Source organism: Manis pentadactyla, chromosome 2 (assembly GCF_030020395.1).
Source record: "Manis pentadactyla isolate mManPen7 chromosome 2, mManPen7.hap1, whole genome shotgun sequence".
NCBI lineage: Eukaryota > Metazoa > Chordata > Mammalia > Pholidota > Manidae > Manis > Manis pentadactyla.
In genome coordinates, this window is record NC_080020.1 from 199,076,448 (window position 1) to 199,096,591 (window position 20,144).

Genomic DNA, 20,144 nt, shown 5'->3' on the forward strand with positions numbered 1-20,144 from the left:
AGATTTTCTCATGAACATCTTAGCAACTCAAACTCAGTATTTCAGAACTGAAACTTGTATCCTCCTTTCTCTCTCCCTTTAAACTCCCTCCCCTTCTCCCATCATTCCTCTTCACCAGCCCCACACAAACACAAGACAGACAAATAAACAAAAAGGCTTAGTCTTCCTTTCTTGTCCCATAATGAATGATTAATAGCACAATTATCTTTCCATTAACTGAGCTAGAATTGACAAGAGTTATTCATTTATTCATTAACTGTATACCTTCTGAGTACCTGTTGTATTCCAGGCACTGTTCTGCAATCTTGGAATACATTTAAAGATCTATGTCTTCTTCAAGGAGACAGACAATATACAACCATAATACATAAATCATATGATATGATAAATGTGACAAGTGTTATGAGGAAAAGAAAGTAGAGTAATGAGGATCAAGATTACCTTGGTTACGGGCAAGGGCTTGCAAACTTAAGTAGGGTAGTCAAGATAGGCCTGGTTAACAAGGTGACATTGGAGCAAAGTCTTGATGGAGGTGAAGGAGTTACCTGTGCAGGTACCTGGGGGAAGAGTGTCCCAAGACAAGGAACCATACAGTGTAAAGGCCCTAAAGTGGCATGTTCAAGGAACAGCAGGGAGGTCAGTGTAGATAGAACAGAGTGAGCAAGGGAGAGGAAAATAGATCAGGTAAAAGGGCATTGGGTGGCTATTATAGGGATTTGATCTTAATTCTGAGTGAACTTGGGAACCATAGCAGGGTTTTATGCTGAAGATTGGCATGCTCTGATTTACATATTAAAAGGATCCTGTTGTCCTCTGTGTTTAGACTAATAGTCTTAAGAGACTTGGATGGTCAAATAGAAAGAATAACGTAGTAGAATCTTGTGGTTAAAGTCAAGCTAGTAGAATCTTGTGGTTAAAGTCAAGCTGTGATCCTTTCCAATTGTCCTTGTCCCTGCAAAGTAAATAGTGCATGTGAAAATTTCATCCCAGCTTTACTAAGCTAGTGGCAATTAAATCTGAGGTTAGTTTATAGTTGTAGGCTGTAAGCTCCAGCAGGGCAGGCATCGTATTATCTAGCTTACCACTCTTTCCCCAGCACCTAACGCAGACTGATACAGGAACATTTGTTTAATTCAAGAATAAATGCAGAAGTAAAGAGTGAAGATGACTGCATAGAAGAACACTGAGGAAAAGGAACTACTCAGGAACTGGCAGTTTTAACAGAGATATATGAAATGTCTAACTTCATTTCAATCCAGATATGTTTTCTATAGCCTAAACTGACCGATGTCAGTGCAGTTGTGTGAGTAAAACTGTGGATAGAACATCTGCCTCATCCTTTCTGCCATATCTGCCTCATCCTTTCTGCCATTGCTGATTACCCCACGTGTTGAAGAAGTGCTTCTTACAGAATCCCTTGTGGACTGAGGGGATTTTAGGACCTCCTCAAATTGAATCCCATGACTTCACAGAGTATTGTGTCCAAAGCCCAGGTCTTCTTAGATTTAACAGACTAGAAAACAGAGACAGACAAATGAAAGAGGCTTACTTATCATTTGCCATTATCATCCAGAAGTTGTCAGTGTCCCCATGTGTGAGTGATTTCATTGTGTTGAGTATTGTGAGCCATGAGTAAAATTGCTGCTATATTATGAGCAGAATGAAGTCCAGAAACAGCCTGCTGAGGAGTTACCACTCCTCCATGCCTTCTCTGTTTTTCTTCTACCATTTTGGTTGGTCAAGAGAGCCAAAGGCAAGTATCTTATTTCCCCCTTTTTTTGGAATAAGGTGCAGGAGGTAGTGCTATAAGCTGCAGATTAAGCTGATTTGTACATGTCACAGTGAGACCTGGCACTCTTCCAAAGAATCTGCTGCAGTGAGAATTTGATTCACTCCAGATAGTCACGCTTGAAAGTTTTATGTTCATGATTTAACTTGAAATGTGCCAGGAAATTTAATGTCAAGACTGTCACTCAGCACTCATTTTGATAAAGCATTAGCTAGTATTTAATTGTTATTTCCATTCTGGCTACTAGGGATAAATTTTAAAAGGCTAATTTCTAGAAATGATTTATAGTCTATATAGCTGATTTGTATCAACATCAGCATTATTACTATTTTTAGTAGTAATTTCCTTTATTATTACTGATGTACCAATTTCTGACCCTTACAGTCAATGTTGAAAAGTATGTTTTCAGAGAATAAACAACCGTCAATTTAGAATTCATATCTTGGACAGGAGTAGTCACATACCCTGACAAAATATTTACTTAGGGAAGGGGGATCTTATGTACAAAAGCCAAGCAATATTTATTCTTAATTTAAGAAAAACTTGTGTTGAGTTTTGAAGACCAGAAGTTAGTTAAAGGCTACAAATTTCCAGTTATAGATAAAATGTTAAGTTGAAAATAGTTAAGATGAAAAAGTTCTGGGGATCTAATGTACAGCATGGTGATTATAGCTAATAATATTGTATTTTTATATACTTCAGAGTTGGTGAGTAAATTTTATTAAATGTTCTCAGCACAAAAAGAAATGGTAATTATGTGACCTAATGGATGTGTTAACTAAGCAATGGTGGTAATCATTTTGCAGTATATATGAGTCAAATCAACATGTTGTACACTTTAAGCTTATACAACATTATATGTCAGTTATATGTCATTAAAGCTGGGGGGAAAGGTAGAATTAACCCAACAGATACAAAAAGATAACTTGATGAGGTAAATGGATGAATGGATCCCAACTGGTGCCCTTGGTCTCAAAGCAGTTGGGGGTGGGGAGAGCCCTTTAGCGGTCCAGCGCTGCTCTGCTCTTTGCCATGGAGCTATAAAATAAGTCAAGCCAGGTAGTGACTAGTGGCCCATACTGAAAACATTAATGAGTGAGCACATCTCAGTTTCTATTTCTTCCCAATTCCTGTTCAAGGATTTATCTGACCTCTTCTGAGCTGAACTCTCTGACCTCTTCTTTTAGAATTGCTTTCAGAGGTTTTATCACATTTTCCCCAACCTTAGCTTTCTGCCCAGCAAAGCAAGAAGTCTTCTAGCTAATAAGTAGCTGAATGCAGAGAGTTTAGGTTGTTTTTGTTAAAAAAAAAAAACAAAACAAACAGCAGCAGTAGAGCAGTGACAGTCACAGATTTGATATTCATAATTTCTACTGAGCAACCCAAAGGCCCGTGACTTGTGGTGATTTGTAATTTTTGGAGGGGTAAAGCACTTAGCCAGCTGGGGCTGCCTAGCACACCTCCCACATTCTAAAATTCACCACAGCTTTATTCTGCATTTGCATGCCAGCTAACTTCTGCAATGATAAAAACATGTTTCTCTGTGGGAAACTTGCCTGAAAAGAAACTCAACTACAAATGCTATACAATAAATGAAGATTAGGTAAACAGACCTAAGAAATTATTTGTAAATTTGAAAGATCTTACATTTTTCTGCACTTGCCTCACAAAAGTTGGCAGCATTCAGACGTGAAAATTAAGGCAGAATCATTGCTGGCTTTTGGTAAGTGATGCCTTAAGATGTATATCATATAGCTATCCCACATTATTCTGTTGAGCTACAGTTAGGCAATATTATGTTGCCTTTTTATAAAGAGAAATAGCATCATAAAAGAGAGGCCAAACCTAAAATATAAAGATGATAAATGAGCAGATTACTAAACTTGATTTTTGTTGTTGTCAGTAGTTAAAGCCCAAACATCTTACTGTAATTTCCAGGAAGTGACATTCATCATGTTTTCAAAAGTGCTTTCACAAAGCAAAAAATGATGAAAGAGAATGTATCCACTAGAGAACCAGGTGATCAGGCTGTGGGGTTCTTAGGAATTGATTGTCATATCTAATGTCTTATACACCATTACAACACATACCCCACATGAAGTTTCGGGCAGTGCTGGTAGAGGAAGCTAGGAAGTTGAAGAGTCTAAGGTGGTTTGTAACTCTCCCCTAGCTTGATTTGGAGACAGTACAGTGCTAGGTTCAAATCGTGGATTCAAATCATACCTATTTGACTTGGGAAAATTATCTAAGTAACCTGTACCTCAGTTTTCTTGTCTGTCAAACAAGGGTAATAGTACCTATCTCATGGGATTTCATGAGTTAATATATATAGAGTTCTTAGCACCTGAAACAAAACAGAATAAGCTATTGTTGCTATAATTATTATTGCTGTTATTTTTGGTAGGATTGAGAAGGGACTGTCAAGCTGAGCCTTGAAAGGGAAGGGTTGGGTAGGGAGTGGGGAGATGGTTTACAATGCTTGGTATCCCAGGAAAAAATTGTTTTACCATGTGGTCCAGATATAATTTATTATTACCTTCTACATAAGTGGAGCAGTCTGTTAGTACCCAATGAAGGAAGAATGACAGGGGTTGCAGGCCAGCCATAAAGTTGTTCTTGCTTCAGTCTCTTCGATCCAAAGTGTTTGTCCTTCCTTTCTCTTTTGTTTGGGTTTAGATCATTCTGCCTGGAGCCTGAAACCCTGCAGGGTATTGATTTAGTCTCCAGTTATCTCCCTTCTCCTCTTCCTGTCCCCAGTCCAGCTATGGATTTTAATCTTAGCCTGTCTTCTGACCCTGTGACTTATATGCAAATTACTTCAACCCCAACTGCCCACTCTTTAAATGGAATAAAAATGGCTCTGCCCATACAGAAGACAACCAGGAGATTTACGGAAATAGCAGATGTTAAGCATTTCCAAATTTCTTGAAAGGAAGATTCCTTGACGGGACAGAATGCATAGTAAAAAGGCTGTTTCCCAAGGAAGAAAGTCCTTTACCCTAATATGTGGTCTTTATCTCCTAGTAGTGGTAGAGCTGTTTAATTTCATTTCTGTCGTTGCTAGCCTGTGTGTTTTTGAGTACTGCTTTCCTATTTGCACTCCTCTTTCAAATATTCACAGGCACTAATCCACGTTATGGCTTTACAGCCAGTAAATTAAATTATATAAATTCTAAACACAGTGTTTTTGAGCTGTAGAGTGTCTGCAGCCTTTGAAACCACTAACTTAATTTTGTCCAACTCTTATTGAGTAACTCAAAAAGAGCCAAACTTTCTCCTTTTGAATTTGGTTTAAGAAGTAATAATAAATTGCTCCCAGGCAGTGGCCCTGGGTGCCAAATTTTATCTGGGATCTAACTCTTGTCTGCGTTGAATATCCCCCAAAATAAAGGGGTAAGAAGTGCTAATTAAGAGGTGATATGACAACTCTTACCTTAGCTACAACCTTGTTGTCTCAGCTGTGTGTCTTTGGGCAGGTCACTTAATCTGAGTTTTGATTCCCTTATCTGCAAACATATCCACAACAAACTTTTGAGAAAGTTAAATGAAATCATCTTCATTGAGCATTTCCAAGTATCAGTTTATCTACGTGTAAAATCCTACCTCTAAAAGAGCAGATGAAGTAGATTATTGCCACATGATGTCATCACTTAAAATTAGACTATACGCCCATTCAAGGCAAAGGCTCTTATCATCTTTCATGGAGTCTTCCACAAGTAAATACATAGTGAAGAAAGATACATTATTCTAAATTATTATTCCCTTTTGTTAGAATATAGTTGATATATTGATTTCAGATGTACAACATAGTGATTTGATAATTACATACCTTACTAAATGCTCGCCATGGTAAGTATAGTTACCCCTCTTGCCATACAAAGGTATTACAATATTATTGCTTATATTCTGTATGTTGTACTTCCATTCCTATGACTAATTTATTTTATAATTTGAAGTATATACCTCTGGCATCAGCATTTTTCACATTCCCTTGAAAAGTCTTGATTTTAGTAAATCTTAATCATTTGAGAAGGGGGTATGTATGTGTCTAAAACAGCCAGGCTCAATGGAAAGAGAATGATCAAGCTGAGTCATATTGGATTATTGGAATTTCTTTTTGGTTCTTTGTTTGGGGGATGTGGGTGGGATTGATGTTTTAAAAAATATAATAAAACCAATTTTCCTTTGTCACTTGTAAATTGATTTCTAAAGCAATTCCTAAAACAGAATTTTAGAAATCTTTAGAACACTGATCATGTTTCAATATATGCCTTCCCATTTTCATATATACATATTCATTTGGATGTATATGTATATGCATTTGGGTTTTTTATTACGGTCTTAATTACATTATAATTGCACATATATCATGCCTAGCAAGGGGTTCTGAAATAGGCAAAAGCTGCATGTAAATCAATGCTACTTATTCTTCATGACATTAGTTATTATTTCACCAACCAGAGATATTTTGTTTGTTGTAACTATATGAGCAGTGTCTTCAACTATTTCTAAAAAGAAAATCATCCTAAACCTTAAATGTTTAGATTTCTTTGTAAGCACATTCTGTCATTTTTTTGGTAAAGTTAATTCCCTGTACTAAATTGCTAAAATAAAATAAAACAGCTTTTGAAGGATATGTTCTCCTACATACAATTAATCCAACATGCATGGAGTATCCATTTTCTATGTATGTATAAGACTTTTGAAAAAGAAGGAAACATTTATAGTAAGTTCTTCAGAGGTTAGAAGCAGCTAACAGACTGATGCTTATAGACCAAGTCTTTTGGAAGACACACTGCATTCCTTAATCTATGACAGCTTCTCCTTTTCAGTTCTTGTATTTCCTGCCACTCATAGATGCAGGGGGTGCTCTAAAGACACTCCAAATGGTACCAAGCCAATGATGCTGAAAATGCCCCTGCTGCTGCCCAGATTGTTGCTTACTATTTAAAACTGTACTCTAAATTCAGTCTGTAAGGGCTTTCAGGACAATCCCATTCCCTTTTCTGAAATGGTTACATTTTTTAACATTTACCTGCCTTATGTTAAGTTTTTAAAAACCAGTCAACTATGTTTCTGTGAAAAATTACTTGCTATAACTTCCTGTGGTTGATTATATGGGAAAAAAAAAAGCCATTTCAATATTATTTCACTTACCTACCAGGTTCTGCAGTACAGTCTGTTGTTCTGTGGGCCTTCCCATAAATGCAGTCTACTTGAATTTACTTGTACACCAGCAAATATTTTTAAAGATTCTGGCCCAGTTCAGTGTCTCAGTTTTAACAAAGAGGTTTGCAAGTTTGAAAAGATTCTTTGATGATGCTTAAAGTGCAACTCACATTGCTGCTCCTTTGAGTTGACTGCTGAAACAGCAGTTGTGGTTAATTAAGCTGGCACTCCTTTAAGCCAAATTAAATGTCTGCTGCTATGTGCTCACCTGTGTCAACTCCGCTCCCTGTAGACAGTGCAAAGGCAGTAGTGGGTTTTTCTCCTTTGCACGTTGGAATTTGTATTTACTCTTTAAGATTAAAAAAAGTAGATTTTTTTTTAATGCAGAGAATTGGTGGTATTTAGTGTAGCAAATACTCAACTCTACCGCCTAAGAAAGCCAGGTTTTCTCTTAGACCATAAGCTCTCTCTTAAAATCATTGAATGTCTACTTATACAAACTATGGCCTGCTTGATCTGTACCTACTTATTTCTAAAATGACTGTGCTCTTGCATTTAATGTTTTGTTTATTGATGTAATTTAAAACTGAGTAAAACTAATGGATAAAAATAAACAAGTACAAAAGTCTCTTTTAAAAGTGCTGAGAGTGGAGAGACAACCAGGAGTACTTTGCCTCTACAGCCTGGTCTTTGTGGCGTTAGGAGTCCTGTGTGATTGGCCTACAAAGCACTGCTAATATTAAGTTGTTTATAAAGTGACAGAGTTGCATCACCATGGTTCTTCTGTGCTCTGTGGGGTGTCGTGTTGCTTTAATGTAATGAACGCGCCCTGGGCTCCTAAATTTTTTTCTCCATGCTGGAAATGATTACATAAAGCTGAATGGCAATATCTTGAGGTCTTATGAATCTTGAGAATTTCTCATTCTTAAGGAAAAATCGTACCAAGACTTTTCTTATTCTTTGAGGGAAATAATAACCTTGCAGTTTTAACAAGTTTCTGTTGAAAAGAGCAATGATTTTAGGTCATATAGCATTCTGTTTGAAAACAAGCATTTTCTCTGCTGTAAGGTCTGTATTTTAACTTTGTGCAGATGTGTGCTAAAAGAACATGATGTGCTTATTTGTTGCATTTATGCTACTTTCTTACTTTAAGTAAGATGGATGAAATTACATATTAAATAAAAACAGCAGCTCAGACAGCAGTCCTCAGCAAACTGAAAAAGCCTCCCAGAGACAATGGAGAAAATGAGACTATGACTTTCATAACTCATTGACTTTTGAAAGAATTGTCTACTTAAATGCATTTATGTAATATTTTCTCTACCAGACTTATTAGTGTTAACCCATCTAAGGTTTAAAACTAAACTGCCATTAAATTATGTTGGTGAAATATTACCAAAAGTATTGTCTTTTATATCTTGACCAAATATAGCACTTTAAAAATTTTGATGTAACTGCAAGTTATAAACAGACACACGCTGGTGTGTATGATCTGAAACTCCAGTTAGTGCAAATCACTGTTTGGCCTTGGGCAAATTATTTAACCTTCCTAAACCCCAGTTTTCCTTTTCAGTATGCTATAATACCCGCCTTTTAAGATTATTGTCAAGATTAAATGAAAACATCTATCAAGTACTAACATAATACCTGGCACATACTTACCATTACCTGTTCACAGTACCTATTCACTTATGTCCATAAAGTACAATGTATTTTTATATGGTACTTTTGAGGAAGAAAGTAGCTTGTATAGAAGTATTAGTTCTCATCCTTAATTCTAAAATCAAACTTTGTATTGGTATTACCACACTCAACTTTAGAGTGAATATTCAGAATGTATACAACAAATTTTTCTTAGGCCATGGAAAGAGCACATGTTTATTGAGTGGCATCTGAGAGTAAAATTGTTTCTTTTCATTTACAGTTGAATAATTTGAAGCCCAATATGGGAAAGGTCAATCTGAATGCTATTCCCAGTTTATTTAAGGTCACTCACTCCTCCTGTTTGCCTTTTTCCTTTTTCTGCAACCCTGTTGTAACTTTTAGAAAGTTTTCAAAATAAAAGAGCATTTGACTTTGTTCTATAATCATTTAAAAAATAGGATTGATCAATATAAGGCATTAGCTAGGAGCACAATTTGGTGCTTTTTTATTGATTTCAGTTACCAGTGCCCTCAGGCTTATGTGTATGAGAATGAAAATGATATATGAAATATGTGCCCAGGTTAAACAGACCAATTTTCTTACATCTGTAAGAAAATTCTATAAACAGAATTCTTTATATGGAAGTGACTTTGGTAGCAGTTAGTACACACACACACAAACAGCCTTAAGACTCCAAGTGGCCTCCTGAGCCAGTATTTTTGTTACTGAGGCCAAGACTTGTACAGTACTTTGGAAATTTTCTACCATTTAGTCACTTTTATTCATTATAAACTGCTATTCAAGGTTATACGTTTACATCCTATGAATATACTTTTTTGGCATTTTAACAGTTGATTGTAAGCCAGAATCTTGGGGATTTGAAAGATGTTCTGCTAATTAGCCAGTTGCCGACCAGTCAAGCCAAGAGGGTAAATACCAGGGAAGCCTGCTCAGCAGGGCATGTATTATTTAGAAGGTTGTGCAAGGAAGTTGGCTGCGGGCAGAGGTTGTCATGTGTCATCTGCCCTGTCAGTCAGAGCTTCAGCAGCTGTTCCCTTTCACCAGGGCCCTTACATGCTACTGCCCATCCATCAGCACTAACAGATACCGGCTGCCTCCCTGGTGGGCTGGGGAAGCCAGAGACACAGACTTAGAGTGTGTTATCTCGCTAGCCACCATTTCAGATGGAAAACTTTCCAAAAAGGGAGACCAAGCACCAGTTCCTTGGTCTTTCATTAGCCCAGTAACCAAAATACTTTATCAAGAGAATTAGTTGGCTTTTGGAGAAACTGATTTTGGCCAAAAATATGGCTCTGAGAATGTAGGAGGATTACACATTTGAATCCAAAGAGATGCCCCAGTTAAATGAGAGATGAGAGAGACTTCTCCACCAAATAACCAGATTATTTATCAGATTGTCACCAAATAGGCCTTTTCTGGCTAAACGCAACAGCGCCACAACAAGGCCTTTTATGATCACACCACAACTCACCAAATGGGATACATCCCATTTCTGATTGTAGACAAGCCTCCAGCGGTTTCCTTTTTCCCTGCTTGTATTCCAGAGACATCCTCAGAGGAAAGGATTTGAGGGCATTAGTATCACTATCTATCTGATTACTGTGTTGACATTTTTAAAGTGCCATTAATCATAGGAAATGGAACTTAATGATGTAGAAAAATACCCAGCCAGGGAATATGAAGAAAGTAAGCTACAGTCCAATATTCAGGTGAAATTAAAGGGAAGTGCCTTAACCCTTTAACTGTTTTTGTCTTAATTAACTTAATATTGAACAACAAAGCTGAGTAATAATTGAGAGGCAAGAGAAATGGTAAACATAGCAAAGAGAAATTGAGGAAGGCAGATATTTTTATTTTGTAAATATTGTACCTATATAATGTATAAAGCATATAAAAACAATATTCCTCTTAAGATTATATCATTGAGGTCTTGCTTGTATTGCTTCCATTTTGGAAAAAAATTCCTTTTTCCTATTTAATATTCCCTGCCATATTTTTTCTGTTGACTCTGAATACTTAAAATACTTCATATAATTTAGTCCATGTGGGGTTTGACTATTGATGAAATTTGAAAATTATTAAGCTGATAGTATGCTTGCTTGCATAGGTATAACCTTATCATGGGTACACAAAAGTGAAAAAGCAATAATAGGAATAGAATATCATGAATAGAGTAACTCATTTGCCAAAAGCTAGCAATGCTTGTTGGATATTTTTTGGGATTTTGGTATCATGAGTTCATTTTTTTTCCTATTAGCTGATGTAAGTTCAAGTAAGTTTTCCTAACAGAAATGTTAGGAAACGAGGTAAATATAGGTACTGTTTAGAAAAAATACATGACATCAAACTCTAATGAACATTACATTGTAAAATGTTTCTGATGCTGATCCTGAGAAGGTGCTTCATTGGCAAATAGCCCAAGAACCTAAATCCATCCCCTCTCTCTTCTTTTCCAAGAGAGATCATCTATTAGAGCATGGAGCAAATACTAGATTTTCAACAAAGACTAACTGATATCTGGATCTGAAATGAATGTGTTTTAGGGTGGCCTGTGTAAAGATAAGTAATAATAAGTAATATTGATAAGTGTTGGGCTTTTTTCCCCCCTGCAGATTTTTATCACTCATTGAAGAGACACTGTGTGAGATTGGAAAGCCCGAAATGGAACAAAAAATAAACTCATTCCTTGAAAAGGAAGGGATAGAGAAAATTGCAGAAGGATTGCAAACAACAGTGCACACTTTACAGGTCATCATAGATGGTCTCAACCAACCTGAAAGCTTTGACTTCCGAACAGGTAAACAATTGAACTTGAATGACAGCCCCTTTCATTTGCACAGCTCACATTACCTGCTGTGACCTTGACAACAATCCTATGCCATAGGCAAAACGGATATCCTGTTGAGAGAGTGTGGTGATCTTCCTCACAGTCACTGCAGTTAGTGTACCCACCCAAAGCTAGAAGGCCCTTCCTAGACTCCTCATCCCATGCTTCTTTTCCATTACACAAGACTAAATGCATCAGACATTTGCAGCTATGTGCACAGAGGTGTACATTTTTCATAATCCTTTGGTAAGCTGTTTTTATCACTTAAGAGACCAAAGTCCAAGGTAAAGAAAGTATTCAGTTCACAGACTAAAAAGTGAATCTTCTTCCCAAATTATAGCCTTCCAAGTTCCTGGATTCTCTTGTCAATGAATGCATTGAACAAATAAGATAGTATCTCTCTGTTGATTTTCCTTCTAATTAAAAGTGCTCTCAGCTTTCAGCACAGGTATATGGTGAGGGAAGTATAACAGCCATAGTTGTTGAGAGCAGTGACCCGATGAGAAAGAATTAAGGTATCGAATGACCTACTTCCCCAGGAAATTCTAACAGGAATCCCTGAGACTTAAATGAATCCACGCTTGTCTCATAACCAGTTTAATGATACCATGCATAGGACTCGGCTCTTTTCATTCTGGGTTAGGCTCTGTTGAGGTGGTTAGACCTGCTTCTTTGAAAAGGTCTAAGGGAATTTAAAAACATACCCAGCAAGCTCACTGTACTATTCCCTCAGCTTTTCTGTAACTTTAAAATTAAAGTTTTTTAAAAAGAAAAATAAAATGAAACATACAGTAAGACCTAAGCCAAAACTGCAGGAGTCAAAGCCTTCAGGTGATCAATCCAGAGTGAATGTGTCAGTAGACATATTCTCCATTTGGAGGCCTGGTATCCTTGTATGAGAATTCCATGGGTGTTATTTAGCAGGAATAATAAGTAGAGCAGTGGTTCTTCAACAGGGTGGGATTTGAGGGTGGTATGCCTAGGACCACAGCATTAGAAGGTTGGCATATATGCTGTTACTGCAGGTATCCTATACTGAATTTTATTGTCCATCTTTGTTTTTATGTCTTGGTGTGGCTTTCATTATTCCAGTTACACTGTAGACTCAGTACAAAGATCAACACGCAGATTATATATAGCTCAATTAAACAACCAACAGCTAAGTGGAGGGCCTCCCCTGGTAATGCCCCTAGTTGATCAGAAACACAGATGAACCTGGGCTGTGAACTGAGCTTACCAGTTCCTGCAGTGTTTATCAGTGTGATCAGTATAACAAGTGGTATTTCAAATAAGTCTCTTGAACAGACTTTGAAACTGACCTTTGCCCTAGGGTAAGTCACAATTTTCAGGATGTCTGAGAACTTTTGTTTTAATACAAACCATCCCCAAAGGGGAAGGCAGGCAGTCATACTTTTGAAGAGGCAGATAGTATTTTGGATGTTTCAACGTGATAGTATTTACATTACATCTCTTTTCTTCATTTTCTCATTGAGTAGTTCCTTTCTTGATGCCTCATTCTTTCCTCATACTCATGTCTCCTGTTTTCTCAGTGACATAATCAACTTCATTTTATTAACACTCTGGTTGCTAGTTTCCATAATTGGGTTCATCAGAAGCACCCTGGTGATGGGAGACTGAATATGTGTAGTCTTGGCAATCAAAGTGTTAAAGTTTGCCTGGTACAGGGTGGATTTTCTGATTTCTCAGTGGCCCAGGCTGTCTTCAGGAACATGTTAAGTAGTTCCCGACTGATTTTCCATGCAAAATTAAACTAAGCAGCTGATCAGGAATCTTAGCAACTGGACTTCTGCAAGAAAAAAGTGGGGAGGTGGGGGAAGAGTTTTCAAGCATTAAAACAATGGCTGTGGGGCCTCCGAGACCATCCAACCTCTGACCCTGATAACGACTTAGTTTCACTTTGCTTTGATACAGTCCTTGCCCAGTGTAATATTACCGTAGGTTTCTGGCTTTTGGAATTCACTGCTTCATCATCAGGTGAAACTCTACAGAATCAATTCCAGTTTTAGCATATTCCTTTTTTATGAGGAAAATAAAATTTGAGACTTAAAGAGGGTTTTAGTTTTGTTTTAAGGAAAAAGTTGAATTTTTTAAACATCTTAATTTCAGTATGGTTGGACTGGGGGAGGGAAATGAAGAGGTGACCAGTTGTTAGTACAAATGTAAAGGATAGCTTTAACAACTAATCAGGATAAAGCCAACAGCTGTAGAGGAAAAAGAAATGGAATGGGTGGAGGGGAAAATGAAGTCTTAGTAAAAGGAGATCCAAGCATAGAATGTGTTCTTTGTTATTAGAATCAACATTCAATAATCCTAGGAAAGGGGGCCAAGAAGAGCATGGAAAAATGGAATCCACAGTTAATCCAAAAGCTCCATTTAAACTGTTCTAATCTTCTCCCTCATAAAATTTTTGTTGTTGTTTTTGTTTTAACTAAAGCCATATTGACTCCTTGGCATGCTTTATGCCCACTTTTGGGGGAATAGTGTTAATGCACAGAGAAATGTACACTGGGGCAAACGGGAAAAGAGGGCTGGCTGTAAGGAGCTTGAAAACAAAAATCTCTGCACGTTCATCTTTATATCTGTAGCACCCTGGAGAGTGCCTGGCCAGGCGATAACCCTAAGAGCTAGTGAGTGAATTGAAAGAGGGGAAAGAAGATTACATATTAGCTGATCTGGGTTTCTGAGCCATAGGGAATCAAGAATCCATAGGTTTTGATTGGATAAATATATTCAAAATGGGTAGAAATTGATTCCTGAGGGGAAGTGAGAGATGGGAACATTTGTATTTCATCCATATTTGATCAAATGTTGCTGTATTTTTCACCACCTTAAACAGTTTTAGAATCCAGACACTGGGGATAAAATTCTGTTTTTTTAGACCGAAGACCATCTTCTGTCTCCGTGGGCCTTATTTTCTTAGTGTTAGTGATTTAAGTTTATATATTCATTGAACAAAGATATTTATTCATCATCTCAAAGAAGAAAATAAGACTCTCTACTCTTCTGAGGGCTTATGTTGTAGTGCTAATATATTGACATTGTTAGCAAGATAGACCTTAAGAAGATAGTGAGTAAATTTTTTTGAACTGTTTCTTCTGTGTGAATGCCGTTTCTCCAACTAGGATGCATTTTCTTTAAATGCAGGCCTGTCTTCAGCTCCTTTTGTGCCCCCCCCCCAAGTATCTGGGTACATAACTGATACTTAGTAAATATTTATGCACTAATTTGTGTGTTTAAGAAGTACAGTACCTATTATTCACACTAATTGTCTTTTTTCCTCTTTGCTTGTAGATTTTGATAAACCTGATTTTAAGAGAAGCATAGTCTGCTTGGAAGACCTGCAGGTTGGGACAGTTCTTACAGGCAAAGTTGAGAATGCCACTCTGTTTGGAATTTTTGTAGATATAGGAGTGGGAAGATCAGGGCTGATTCCCATCCGAAATGTAACAGAAGCAAAACTTTCTAAAACCAAGAAGAGGAGGAGCCTTGGACTGGGTCCTGGAGAAAGAGTAGAAGTCCAAGTACTCAACATCGACATCCCCCGATCTAGGATTACTCTGGATCTCATTCGGGTGTTGTAAGTGCCCCACTGAATGCCAAACACGATTTTATTTCCTCCTTTCTACAGATTGGTAAGAATAAGTCAGATGTTTATGAATTCTGGATAGCAGGTGAGAAGAAATTGACTTAATATCAGAAGTCTTTTCCAAACACTTTTCTTATTTTTCCTTCTGAATAAATAGAAAACTAATCGTTTGATTTCTTTCCTTTAAAGAAAACAACTAACAGGCATCCTTATGCAGCTTTATGTAGTAATGATTTTCTGACCAAAATTTTATTTTATTTTTTTGTAATTCCTATTTGAGTCCTTTTGAATTTTGTATAATAGATTGTTTCAATTCTGCTTGCCAGTTAGCCTTGCTGGACTTGTATGGAAATGTCTTCTTGATTTGACTTATACAGTGTTTCTTGACATGGTAGTGCTGGCAGTGTTTAATCCTCCCTTTTTATAGATTTTAAAAATCAGGCCTTTGGACCTAATTCATGATCTTGCAAAACAAACCAGAAATACACCAATAAAATCAATTCTGATGTGTTTGTAACTACTAATTGAATAGCTTAAATGTTTCTCAGAAGGATATGTGTATCGATCCCTACAATAAAGCTGTGTGGCTAGTGACCTTGGTTTTGCTATGTTGATTCAGTGAGTGATCTAGAAGTCAATCCTGATGAAAGAGGATGTGGCACGTATTCATGCGAATTGTATATAAGCCAACTGTGCCTTTCAGGAAGAAGGAAGCCCCTGGAAATCTGAAGAGTGACATTCTGTTTGACTTAGTTTCTCACAAGAGGGTATACTCTTTCTTAAGCATCAGGATTAAACTTCAAATGGGAATAGAAATGGACTTCCTAAAGATTGAATATAGATCAGGTGTAAAGGGGCAGAAAAACAAGTAGATAAAGCAAGTGACTTTCAACTCTATTCAGCAGGTGATGCTAAGTATTAGCATGACCATTCAGGGTCAAAATTATTTAAATACAACCCACACTGGGCTGGTATCTTGTCCATTCTGGCTGCTGTAGTTAATTTGCCTACTGGAATCACTTGTGTGACTGAATGAATACCTGATTTTCTCCATGTGTAATGAGTGGAGACAGACAATCCTGCTTGTTTTCCTGGGACAGTCTGGTAACCACTCACTGTCCTAGTGTAATTTTTAATAGTGCCTCTTTTTATTCCAAAGTGCTCCATTTTGGATACTAAATCATATGATCACCTTGATAGTAACAGTCCCTTATAAGTGGTAAATCAGTGTTTCTTGACAGTCTGCGTAGTGGTTTATTATCTTCAAAATATTCAGCCTGCCAACTGGTGTATAGAGATCTTTTTAGTGCAGTAAGTTCCTTAAAAGTTATATAACATTTAAGTCCTATTTACATGACGATTTCATTTCTGACATAGTTTTTCTCTCTTTCTTTGGTCTTCACCTGACAGTGGATCTTAATGTTAAGTTGCTCTTCCTACACACTCCTCCTAGTGTTTTTCCTGGTTCATAATCTGTGGATCAGTGATGAGTAATATGAGCCTAAAGCCTTATTCTGAAGCCTGCGATGTCATTTCAAACAAATGCTTTTTTTTAACTGAGGTATAATTGGCATATAACATTATATTAGTTTCAGGTATATAACATATGATTCGATATTTGTATGTTTGGAAAAATAATCACCACAATAAATCTAGTTAACATCCATCTCCATACATAGTCAAACAAATGCTTTTTGGTCAGAGGCCTTCTCCCTGGGCACTCTGAAGACAGAAACCAGAGCAACCAACAGAGTGTGAAGCAACTCTGTTAGCCTGATAGCCAAGCTTTTGTGGACACAAGGAGGATTTGATACTGCACTAGATTGTATGGTCTGTCCTATCCAGCCAAAATGTGGTGGAGGCTCTATGAGGCCTAGACTAGGAGAAGAAGGGCAAACATCATTCGTCTTGTAACCCCAGTATGTAGAAGGTGCTGGTGGTCAGTATGTTCAACTAATCTAGTCCCTGTTCTGCCAACAATCCACAATGTGCCTTTGAGCTGGTATTTTTACTTCCCCAGGCTTCCTTTTTCTCAAGTTTAAAATGAGGAGGAGGATAAAGCATTCATTCTTCCAGAATTTATTGGCAGCCTTCTGTGTGCCAGGCATTGTGCTAGGCATTGGCCATAAAATTATGATAGAGAAATAGACATCATCCCTTCCTTTATGGAGCTTAGAATTTATTGAGGGAAAAAGAATCAATAGTCAAAGAATCATATAAAAATAGAAAAATACAACCATGGTCAGAGATCTAATGGTAACAGCATATAATAGATGGATTGACTACTAGGTCAGAAAAGTCAGAAAATGTTTCAATGGGGTTTGACTGAGATGTGAAAGATGACCAGAAGTTAACTAGGACAAATGTTCTGTTGAACCTTAGCAAAAGTTGCCTCTGATAAATGTGGGGTGCAAACCTTATTGGAGTTGGAGGAGTTAGAGAGTGGGAGGAGTTAGATTGGAAATAGCAAATATAAGCAATTTTTTCAGGGAGCTTAGCTGTAAAGGAAGAAAAGAAATAACACAGTGGCTGAAAGGGGAAAACGGTGTCCAGGGAGAGTTTCTGTATTTTTTTAAGACAGAAAAAGTAATATAATGTGGAAATAATCCAGGAAAATTTGATACAGAAGACAAAGGTGAATTACCAGAATAATATCCTTGAGTGGATGAGATCAGATGGAATCTAGTGCACAAGTGATTGCTCTGATAGGAATACAAAAAGTTCACTCATATTAACAAAAGAGAAGATTGAAAATATGGGCCCAGATAAAGGTATGAAGATAGGGTATGGTGATGGGAACTCATGAAAATTCTCTTTGGGTTGCCTCTGTTTTTCTCACTGAAATGAGAAGGAAGGTCATCATCTGAGACTGAAGATCAGATAATAAAGAGACCTGGAGATTTGAGAAGAAAGAAAAAGGTAAGAAAAGGAAGAGAGAATGAAGAGTCCAGGGAAATATAGTATAATTTCCAGGCAGTGTTAGTGCTCCACTCCCAGGTTAGTGGTTATTTGAATGTAGGATCAGTCAGTGTGGTTATATATTTTTCTTCAGCCACAGCAGCTGTGTGGGTACAGATGGAGGTAGATCTAATCAGGTTTGGGAGTTTGATAGAATCAAGTGAGTACAATAGAAAGAAGGGCAAGGAAGTTGAGGGCATGTGGACAAAGAAATGATTGAGTCTAGAATTTAAGCCCAAAAGAAAGTATAAGGGTTAAGACTGTAAAGGGAGAGTGAGGGCACTGAAAAAGTATAGGATTAGTGGATTATAGGTCCTGATACAGTTGGAAGGGTTTAGAATGGGAATAATAGAGGACACCATGGGTGGAAAAGAGTGGTTGTCAACAGTGGGATGCTTAACTTTGAAATTATGGTTTTGGGGTTGCAGTTTTGGGTAATTACGAAGGGTAAGGAATGAGCTTGGTAATAAGTAGCAGAGGTAGGGATAAAATCAACACAAAAGAGGGAGTCAAGGAACTAAGAATTCAGGAAGGATTGTTTATGTGGATAACGGCTTTAAGAGGCTGTTGCAATAATGCAGGCATAAAAATAATGATGGCTTAGATCAGAATGTTAGTGGTTGAACTGGTGAGAAGTGGTGGGATTCTGAATGTAGTTGAAAGGAGAAGGTAGAGCCAAACAGAATTTCCTGTGTATCACCAGTGGAATGAGTAGAGATAGAGTAGAGAAAAGATCCAAGGACTGAGTTGTTGAAAATCCCAGATACTCAGCTACAAATTATTTGAACATCTCTGTAAGGGCAGGAAGTTTGTCTTATTATGACAGGGCCTGCTTCGGAACCTATTCAGAATTCCCCTTTTCTTCCTTACTTACAATTCTGATTTGGGAGGAGAAATAATGTGACTGAGAGACTTGGATGTGGCCGTGTGATATAGTTCTGGTCAGTAAGTGTAGGCAGAAGTCATGGTGGGGATTCTGGGGAGGCTAGAAAGGATAAGGAGGTCAGGCTCAGCCATCATGCTTTTCTTATCCTTTGCCTTTGCCCTTGTTCCTGCTTGGAATGCAGATGGGATGCTGGTGGTGCTGGAGGTCAGTGCCAAGCCCTCAATAGCCGCTGCTGAACAACAAGGTAGGAAGCTTCTGCATCCCTCTTGGCATGTGGAGTCATTGAACAGCCCTGAACTGCCTACTCTGAACTTCACATTATGTGGGAAAAAAAAAAAAAAAGAAAAAGCTTCATTCTTTAAGCTCTTAGCAGGCAGGGGGAGGTTTACAGAGAAGTGTATTCTCTAATACTCATTTGTGTTGTGCCCTACCATATCCTCTGTACACAGAAAAATGCCTCACGTATAATAGGTACTCAACAAATGTTGATTGATTGGATGAATAAATATCTAATAAAAGAGTTCAGTGAATGATTGAATATAAAGTAAGTGTTAAAAAAAGCTAGTTTTCCTTAATCATGTTAGACAATATGATGGAATAAATTGTTCCTACTTATTATAAAACACTATAAAATAACTGGAAGTCATTTAATAAATACATCATCAATATGAAGAAAAATTACAAAACTTTGCTATTGAATATAAAATAAAAGCAAAATACATTAAGCCATACTATGTTCCCGGATTGGAAGACATGATATTGTAGAAGATCAGTCCTCCAAAAAGTATATATATATTTACTTTTGCCAAAATTCCAATCATCATTCCAGTCAGCTTTGCTTTTTTTTGTATGTTTATTTAAACTTAGTTAAAAGTTAAATTTATTTGGAAGAGTATGTAAAATCAATACCTTTAAAGAATAATTGGGTTGAATGGGGGGGGAATTTGTCCTACCAGATATAAAAGTATACTCAAAAGCTGCCATCATTTAAGCAGTATGATACTAGCACAGGAATAAGCTAACAGAAGAGTGGAATAAACAAAGAATTCAAAATCAATGGGAATTTATTATGTGTTAAAATTGGCATTTCAGATTAGAGCAAAGTCACATTACCACATGCATATAAAAATCCAGTTGCATTAAACATAAGTAAAATGTTAAAAGAACTACAAGCAAGCATAAAAGGGCCTTGAGAAGTGATCAGATTGCAAAAAAAAATAGAGGAACTATGGACCTATAGACC

The 20,144-nt window shown here is 37.1% G+C and overlaps 1 protein-coding gene across 2 annotated transcripts in view; it reads left to right on the forward strand.

Moving 5' to 3' along the window:
- Positions 1-15,651, forward strand: part of SRBD1 (S1 RNA binding domain 1) — a 226,603-nt gene extending 210,952 nt beyond the window's left edge. For both annotated transcript variants that reach the window (XM_057497248.1, XM_057497247.1), the window contains exons 20-21: positions 11,236-11,420; positions 14,763-15,651. In XM_057497248.1, the coding sequence (XP_057353231.1) occupies positions 11,236-11,420; positions 14,763-15,052 (475 nt within the window). In that variant the 3' untranslated portion in view covers positions 15,053-15,651. The remainder of the gene's footprint in view (positions 1-11,235; positions 11,421-14,762) is intronic.
- Positions 15,652-20,144: the final 4,493 nt, after the last annotated feature.